The sequence below is a fragment of the Leuciscus leuciscus genome (genome assembly GCF_965113295.1).
Source record: "Leuciscus leuciscus genome assembly, chromosome: 13".
In the NCBI taxonomy this organism is placed as follows: Eukaryota; Metazoa; Chordata; class Actinopteri; order Cypriniformes; family Leuciscidae; genus Leuciscus; species Leuciscus leuciscus.
Window position 1 is genome coordinate 13,239,101 of NC_138737.1, and position 9,270 is coordinate 13,248,370.

Below are 9,270 nucleotides of genomic sequence, written 5' to 3' on the forward strand. Positions count from 1 at the left end.
GAAAAATAGTCATGTTGGCAAACATTTTTTATTAGAAAATAATAAATATTATTGTCAGACCTAATCTACTCTTTTAGGTAAAAATATGAAACATGTTTAACATTCTAAGACATGTACTATAAAAGTGGCTATAACATGGTCACACTAAAAGAGACTATGCTTTATTCTCTATAATATGAAGCCATAAAGAGACAAAAACTGGCACACAAAAAAAAATAGATACAAGTAACACTTAAGATGAACTGCACACTGATTTTTTTTTTTTTTATTCAAAATTGTACCTAATCTAAATAAAAATAAAAAGAACAAGTATCATCATATTATGAGAAAATGATTATTGTAACCATGATTCGTAAGGCACTTTTTATGGCACTCTTCTCCATGAGGGACAGAAGGATGGATGTGGTAACGCTGATTGTTGAAAACGGCAGTCTATGGTTTCTCAGCAAGCATCCACCATATTTCACGTTCAGGTTCAGGTAATGACCCATTGATTGTTTTCAATACTATAGCATTCTCTTTAAATGAGCCAATAAAACACAAAACAGCCAAACATCACCCAATGGCTCGCCCAGTTTAGCTCCGACCACTTTTGAATGGTGTGACTGGCCATGTAACCCTGTGTGGAAACAAAATACTGCAATAAAGCAACTTTTACTAATTGGATTTGATAGATTTTTATTAGTAGTTGATTATTTATATTAATACAAAATTGAATTGAATATTAAATTGTGTATATGAAAAAAAGAATGCATATAAAAAAAAAGTGCTCACCTCCTCAGCGTGCATGTTGTCCATTTCAGAGTCAAACAGTGATCCCAAGTATGTCAGGTGGAATATTGACAACGCACTGAAGAACATGTTAACACCATATACCCACACAGTCTACAATAAGAAAAAAGAAAAAAGAAAAAGAGATCTCAATTTAATAATATAACTTCATAAGGAATTGCAGTGGAAATCCATGAACTACAGATTTCATAATACACAAACATTTGATCCTGGAGTGCAGGACTTGGTTAAAATAACAGATCACCTTCTTATTTTGGTGATGGCAGTCACTTGGACAGCGCTTTGACAGTATACAAGCACTGAAAATAGCCGCCAACCGCTTTCTCAAAACTACAAGAAAAAAACAAAACAGAGTCTGTATTTCAGTCCTGTTGCCTAGACTACTGATGTCATGTCACTTCAATGACAGATGAACGTCATTTCTACTGGAATGTGTGCCATGATGACTGTATGCATTAATATGAATATGTTAATATAATTGATTTACTGATTCTATCAAAGCTCTCGTAATTTTATTGATGGCAAGAATGCATGAATGAACTAAAATGATTGTTTACCATGTTCAACATAAGTGATGAATCCCAAAGACAGCAGCACGGCCCCTAGATGAAAGCTGAGACCCTGTCAAACAACACGTAATTAATTAATGATAGAAAATACACAAACAATACCAATCAAATTACTGCTATCAAAAGTTTGGGGTCAGAAAGGCTTTTTTCACTTTAAAATCTTAATACTTTTATTCACCAAGGATGCATTAAATTGACCAAAAGCAACTGATACATTTATAATGTTACAAAAGATTTCTATTTCAAATAACTGCTGTTCCTTTGAACATTTCATCATCAAAAAATCCTAAACAAATGTATCAAAGATCAAAGTTTCCACAAAAACATTAAGCAGCACAACTGTTTCAACATTGATAACAAAAAACAAAAAAAATCAGCATATATCTTGACCAAATCAGCATATTAGAATGATTTCTGAAGGACATGACACTGACTGGTGTAATGGCTGCTTGAAATTCAGATTTAACATTACAGTAATACATTACATTTTAAATGTATTCTAAATTGTAACAATATTTAACAATACTACTGTTTTTACTGTATTTTTTATCAAATGAATACAGCCTTGGTGAATATAAACTCAAACTTCTTAAAAAAAAAACATTACAAACTCTTATTAAACCCAAGTGAATTTAGTGAATATACAATCAGTTCTGAAATTTACAATGTCCTATATTAACCACAAGAGGGCTCCACTCAACTACAACATTTTATGTCACTGATATAGTGCCGGTTGATTACTGTCATGTGAAGTTCAAAAAATAATTCTATAACAATCACACAATGTTAAAGGTGTTTTAATTTAATGTTTTTTACACATTTTTGCCAGAATTATCTACCACATTGGACCCGCCCCCATCCCTACAACCAAACATCCTTTCTCCAAAACCCACATTAATAGTCAGCAAACCCAAACAGATTCACATTCACACTTTGTTTTTGATTGTAAGTGTAAAAAAAGTTAAATTTTTGTTTCATTTTTTTAGCCAGACACATTTCTGATACATGTATATCTAATAATTCTTATAGCTTTTACTCTTATATAGCTTATTTATATTCCTAAAGGTCAAACTGGTATTACAGCATGAATGACTTTATCTTTATAATGACTTTATAATGACTTTATCTTAGCTACACAGTGAGTAGCAACCTAACATGTACAACTACAACAGCTCACTAAGGTGACAAGGAAAAAGCTGCCAGGGTAGGCAGCTGTGATTGAATTATCTATCCACAACAGCTGTAGACAGCAGTTTAAATCTGGGTCATGGTGTTCAGAGATAACAAACCATCTTTATCCAAGCTGTCATGTTAGAGGGAAACTGTTTTCTGGATCAGGTGCTGTTTTATTCTTATACAAACTCAAATCTGTTTAAACAGATGGAACCTGATTCTGTGCCAACAAACCTTCCTTTTGAAAATGTTTATAACCAGAGACCTGAAAATCATACTTACATGTAACAATGCACTGGCGGTGTAGGTCACCAAGATGGCAGGAAAGGTGCCAAGTTTGAGTGCATTTTTAAAGACGTCTGTGTGTTAAAGTGTACGGAGAACATTAATATATAACATATGAATCAGTAATATATCATAAACCTGGATAAATATTCATACATGCGTTAAGCCACTTGGACATGGGCAGATTCCAAGAGGTGACAACTTCCACCATAGACCTCGGCAATTCCACATTCATAGGTTTAGCTACCGTGATATCCCTTTGAATTAACAAGATGTCACGTTAGGTCTCAATAATTCTTATTTTACAAAGAAAGAGAAATAAAGAGAAAAAGCATGAGTACATGCCATTTTAGATGGTCTTTGTGCTCAGAGAATCCAGCTCCAGCCATCACAGTGGTTGTTTCGCTCAAGTAGCTGACAAAATAATTGCTGAAGTGGAAGGACACTGCATTTTCATAAGCGTGAAGCCACCTGAGGACAAAAGACCAATAAAAACAATATTAAACATACAATTTCATTTCCTCTGAATATGGAATCTCTGAGGAAGGGAGGGAAGAGCAGCTCACCTACGAGGAAGTCCATCTCCGTAGATGGGAATGAAGTAAGGAAAGAGATAAGGAGCAATACAGTTGGAAATAACCAGGCAGATCTGACTCCTCAGAAAGCTCAGAGCAATCTTTCCGAACCAGCCAACGCTCTGCAGGAGATAGTTAGATAGTTACTGAATAACAAGCTCTTCGCTGATGGAAATGCACTCAGCACAAATCAAGATGATCTTCTCTTCATTAAAGAAAATGCAAAACACATTCAATTCATTTTGATGTCAATATCTGCATATGCATATGAAGAGACTTTCTGAAAACTGTATTGAAACCATATGTATTGGAAAAATTGCTATTTGTACATATATTTTTATACAGCTACAAAGCTAGGGGTCGGTAAGTCTCTTATGCTCACAATATTTATTTATTATCAAAATAGAGTAAAAACTGTAATATTGTGAAATATTGTCTATTAACTGTCTTAATAAATATTAAAGTGTAATTTGTTCCTGTGATGGCCATTTCTCCAGTATTCAGTGTCACATGATCCCTCAGATTTAATTTGAATATGCTGATTTGGAGCTAAAAAAAAATCTTATTATCTATGTTGAAAACAGTTGTGCTGAAAAAAAACTAAAACCCTGCATTTAAAAATGTGAAATATATGTTTTTTTGTGACAATGTAAATATCTTTACTGTAATTTTTGATCAATTTAATCATCCTTGCTGAAAATGAGCATTCATTTATTTAAATTTGTTTAAATTATGTTTACACATAAATAAATGTTGACATTAATATATACGAAAGGAGATAATAAAAGAGAAACAAAAAAAGACGTTAAAAATAGGTGAGCTCACAGAAATAAAATAATATAAAAATAATATAATACTTATAAATTTATATAAAAATAAATAAAATAATTGTATTATTTGTATTTAAATACAAATACCATTTTTTGTCCATTAATTGCATCTGTGTAGCGGGCGAAACTGATCCATGGCCCAAAGATGACGGTTCCAGGAAAGTAGAGGTATCCCATGAACTCCAGTGGGGAGGGAAAGGAGGACGCAGCGCCTCGATCAAGGTCAAAGGCCAGAGAGATGGCCTTCATGGCCACCACCATCTGAGAGCCTGGACGCAACCAAAACAGTCAGTACGGGATGTGATGCGATGGTGAGTGACATTTGAGGAAAATAACATGCGTATATAAATTTTTTTTTTGCTTGAGTAGAATATGCAGATTAATAATGAATCAATAAAGACACACCTCTCATCTTATGCCAGGTTGCTGCATCTATCATATGAAGCTCCCTATAATGAAAATGAACAAAATATGTGACCACTCGTGATCAAATACTAGCTGCGTCTAGTTTTTCCAATTTGAGCCAGGCAGTATTCTGTGTTCATTAAGCCCTAGCTATGCAGTGGATGACAGACCCCATCAGCATGTAGATGAGGATGACGACAGAGAGGAAGACCCCCCGGCTGCTGGAGTTTATGCTGAGGAGCAGGATGAGGTAGCAGAGGAGACTCAGGATAATAACCCACATCGTGTGCAGCTCAAAGAACACGTACAGCACATACAGACCGCCTGCCAGCGAGCTCAGATGCTTCACATGACACGAGACACCTGTCAAACACAGACACGCCATTAGCACTGCCGCATCAAGACTCAACAGATGGACCGATTCAGTAACAGGAGTTCCATATAACAAGATCAAGTGTGGAAATTTGCGCTACAATTAGGGATGCACAATATTGGAAAAACTGACATTGCGAGATTTTGTTTATCTGCAATATATATTGTGATATAAAATATAAATTTAAGTTGTAAATAAAACAAAGAAAGCACTCTTTCTGTAATTATTTTTGAAATTTACTAGCAATTTCTGAGTGAAAATGTCTAGTATATTACATTTATTGTGGTTATTATTAAATTAAATAAAACTATAAAATTACAACACCGATATTTACGCCTCAATGCTGTATCGTGAACTATACGTGTGTAAATGATGAGTTTTACTCTGAGATAAGTAGCACACATATATTTCACAACCTGTTCAATTTGACAATCGCACTAAAGGCCCTTGCACACTGAGTCGCAATTTTTAACCACGCTTACACACTGCCTCCGAAACTTTCGTCCGTCATAAAAAAAATTCGTATCAGGTTCGATTTTCGCCGTTTTATGCATCCGTAGCAAGCATTTTGAATGGTGTTTTGAAAATTCAGAGCCACCGAATCACGAATACGAAAAAACGCATGCGAAAATTTCGGACTCAGTGTGCAGTGACCTTAAGCCATAATATGATATTGATTTCATTTCGATATATTGTGCAGCCCTAGCTACAATACATTTAGCTGTGAAACGGATGACAAAAAGCACTGAAGTTAGCCATACAAGAGCCATCTAGGCCATGCTCCCATCCTTTGGGGTAAGACTAACAGTCTCACAGGTGTTTGAGGGCTGGGGTTGTGCACGATGGACTCACCTAGTCTACAGATGACCCGACACAGCAGGCAGAAGAGCAGAAGCTGCCAGACCTGCTCTAAACCCTGCTGGGCCGTGGGCAGCACACAGCCCTCTGCTAGAGCCTGCAGGAACTCCACACGTCCATAGGAATCCATAGTAATGTCCCTAGAACGCTGTTAAACACAGACTGGGACAAGACAGGAGAAACAGAGTATTATTCTATTGTATGGTTACTGGATAGATTTATCGTAGGGCTCAACAAGGGCTATAGTGTGAGAGATGATTTCAGGCCAGTTAATGGGAAAGTCAGCTATTTGCCCAGTGCTGCGTTGTCATTAAATCTTACATATGTTTATCTTGTGGCTTTCACTAATTTGAAAAGGAAAACATTAGATTTTAAATGACACAATTAACTTTTTTGTTGCAAATGTGCTGATTTAAATGCGTCAACTGTTAAATGCGTCAACTGCCACTGTTTGCTAGCAAAGATGCGTTTATGAATTATAACTGTAATTGAGTTTTTATAAGCAATATATATAAATATACATATACACACATATATATGACATTGTTAAATACTAAGTCTGCAAATAATATCTAGATACATCTTTGCAATGTGTGTGTGTGTTTGGGGTTCAGGTATACCCTACTTTATGGGGACAAAATGTTATAAATCATACTAAGTGATGTTTTGTGAAAACGTAAAAATGCTGAAAGTTTTCTGTGATGGGTAAGGGTAGGGTTCGTGTAAAGGGATAGAATATACAGTTTGTACAGTATAAAAATCTTTATGTCTATGGAATGTCCCCATAAAACATGAAAACCCAATGTGTGTTCTGTAACACACATAAATACTTTGCTAAAAATAAGATTTATAATTTTTCTGTGGTGGGACCAGTGAAAATATTGGCATTCTGTAGGTTAGAATACGTTAAAAAGTATTATTATTTTCAAGCAAAAGTGTGTTTTTGAATATATATCTTTCATGAAATGAAATATTAATTTATTATTGAATATTGCAATATCATTTATTTTTTATTATTTCTAGTACATTTTATTATTTAGCTATAAGCTAATAAAAAAAATATTAAAAAATACAGAGCTAAAAAATAAAAAATATAATTTGTATGGATGGGGTTAATGAAAATGCTGAACTGCTGGCCCATCCAGGAAAGCAGGGGGGAAATCATTGTAGCAAAACCTTGTTGTTGAGCCCTGCTTTATGTAGTCCAGGACTGACAGGGAAAGAGCTTTTCTGAAATGAAAATTCCTGCATGATAACTGGGCCAGTCTGTGTTCATATAACCGTTTCACATCCCCTTTATTCCTAAACAGAGGTCGTTATATAATGCAGCTGTATGTGGATGAGACGAGCTTTAGCCCTACAACATCACTGACTATCTGAGATTCATTGAATTTGCATGCCATTTAGAAGTAGTTTTACCGTATAAGAGCGGTGTTTTGTTTCAGTCCCTAAACAGATATGCTACCTTTTGCATCGTGCAAATCAAAATTATAATTCATCGAGATTCATGAACTTGTAACCGAGTTCAAAGAGTTGTCGCGGCGTCATGTAACACAACTAAATAGCTCGACTGTGAACGAAGAGCTCGGCTCACTGCTGCACTTCCACGCGATTCTTACCGATCTCCAGAAGCACAGAAGTCTCCTGCGCTACAACCTCACACCCGGAAGTAGGACGAGGATTTTTCCAGTGGAATGTGCCGTCCAGCTTATCCAGGTGTCTTTTCCATTCCGTTAGCACGATCATAAACATCTGTGAGACTCAGTGTAGAGACGCAGCCGCTGTCGTGGTATTGAACACACCGGAGTTCAACCAAACTTGACTCCCGCGTGCTGCTTCTGCGTTCACTGTTCACTTCCTCCGCAGGGCCGGTGGAGGTGCTGGAGTGCCTGGGATTTATTTATTATGGGAATGATGATTGATGCGATGCATTTTCTGGTTTCCTTTGGATTCATTTATCATTTAAAAATAATTTTAAGGTCTTGATTGAAATCGCGCTTATCTGTTTCCACCCGGGTTTCCTTTTCTTGTTCCTAAAGATGCTGTTGAAATTACTCTGGAGAAATTTCATTTATTATTATCTGATGAAATTGAATTTCTCATTGTTTTTGCTTATTGAAGAAAATCAGTTTATGTGCCTTATCGGGGAAGCTTTGTCAAAAGTCAAAAGTCCAAATGCATCTTGTTTTCTCTAGCAGTAGCCTAGCCTTCGTTGGTTTCACTCTCACCACCTAATTCAAAAACTAGTTCTAAAATAATTATTTTCAAATTGTAAATGAACTAAAATTCCAATAGCAAGACATTTTTACTAGATATTTTCCCAGATAGCACGCATGGGGCCCCTACATCTGCAAAATGTCTGTTAGAACACTTAATCTGGAAAGCATGTGTACAAACATCTTAGAGACGTCTTTAAGATGTCAGTTTTTTTTACATACATTCTAAATCATAAACATCTTAAAGACATTTTCTAAATGTCTATTAAACGTCTGACAGGAAACGTCCATGAGACCTCTTCCAGATGTAAACACGCACATCAAATAGACATCTCTGAGATGTAGCCTATGTGTGATTATATCAGGGTAGGAATATTGTTCATAAATGGAGAGAAAACAATCAAAATTATTATTTCAGTGCTAGTTTTGTCATGACTTATGTCAGTTTCAAAACATTGACAACTTACCACATAGTAGGCCTACATGTCAGAAAGCAATTTCGGCTCTTTTTTTTTTTTTTTTTTTTAAGTTAAGACCTCAATGACCTTGAAAAATACATCCATTCCAAGGTTGTCTAAGCAAAAAAAAGTATATACGTTTTAACAGTGGTTTCGAAGTTACATTAGTACGAGGCTACGAGCTGGTATTTTCACTTATAAGCGATAATTAGGCGCTCGCGAACAGAAATCATATTCTGAGGATGTAACCATAGCAACAGTAGGTGCAGTACACAACACATTATCTGTAATTTTATTATAAATTTATAAACCACAAGTGTATATTAAAAACCTTAGTTTAATTCGCACAATATGTAAAAGCAAACAAGCTAGTCTAGAGCAATAAACAAAATAATATTTAATAGCATTATATAAATAAACATAGGCTACTGTACAAAACATTATAATATTTATTTTCAGTCACGCGCCGTGTAATTAATTTGGAATAGAAATAGCTTTGATGAATTAGCCTAATGACACACACACATTTTGACGATTTTTTTAATGCTGTTTTGACGGGATGCATCTCCTGATTTAGGGATGCACTGTAAGTCTCATCCAGCTACAAGTGAGACACAGGAACAACGTGACACTTGTTTCCATGGTAATTGTTCATATGACACTGGACAAGCTCAGTCTAAATTTAGTTCCTATATAAGACTGCTGTCTCTCATTTCCTGGAAACCTTTTGTAAATG

The 9,270-nt window shown here is 35.4% G+C and overlaps 1 protein-coding gene and 1 long non-coding RNA gene across 2 annotated transcripts; one reads left to right on the forward strand and one right to left on the reverse strand.

Annotated features, from left to right (window-relative positions):
- Positions 1-9: 9 nt before the first annotated feature.
- Positions 10-7,730, reverse strand: porcnl (porcupine O-acyltransferase like). Its single transcript, XM_082187943.1, has 13 exons — positions 7,480-7,730; positions 5,855-6,022; positions 4,800-4,992; positions 4,630-4,673; positions 4,312-4,493; positions 3,386-3,516; positions 3,165-3,290; positions 2,976-3,076; positions 2,817-2,893; positions 1,350-1,413; positions 1,037-1,122; positions 775-885; positions 10-619 (listed from the first exon to the last, which is right to left on the reverse strand). Exons 2-13 carry the CDS (start codon positions 5,988-5,990, stop codon positions 521-523), a joined length of 1,350 nt encoding a protein of 449 aa, XP_082044069.1. The 5' UTR covers positions 5,991-6,022; positions 7,480-7,730; the 3' UTR covers positions 10-520.
- Positions 4,447-4,943, forward strand: LOC309512393. The gene is made up of 2 exons (XR_014210977.1): positions 4,447-4,535; positions 4,774-4,943. It is a non-coding gene; the product is annotated as an uncharacterized lncRNA (long non-coding RNA).
- Positions 7,731-9,270: the final 1,540 nt, after the last annotated feature.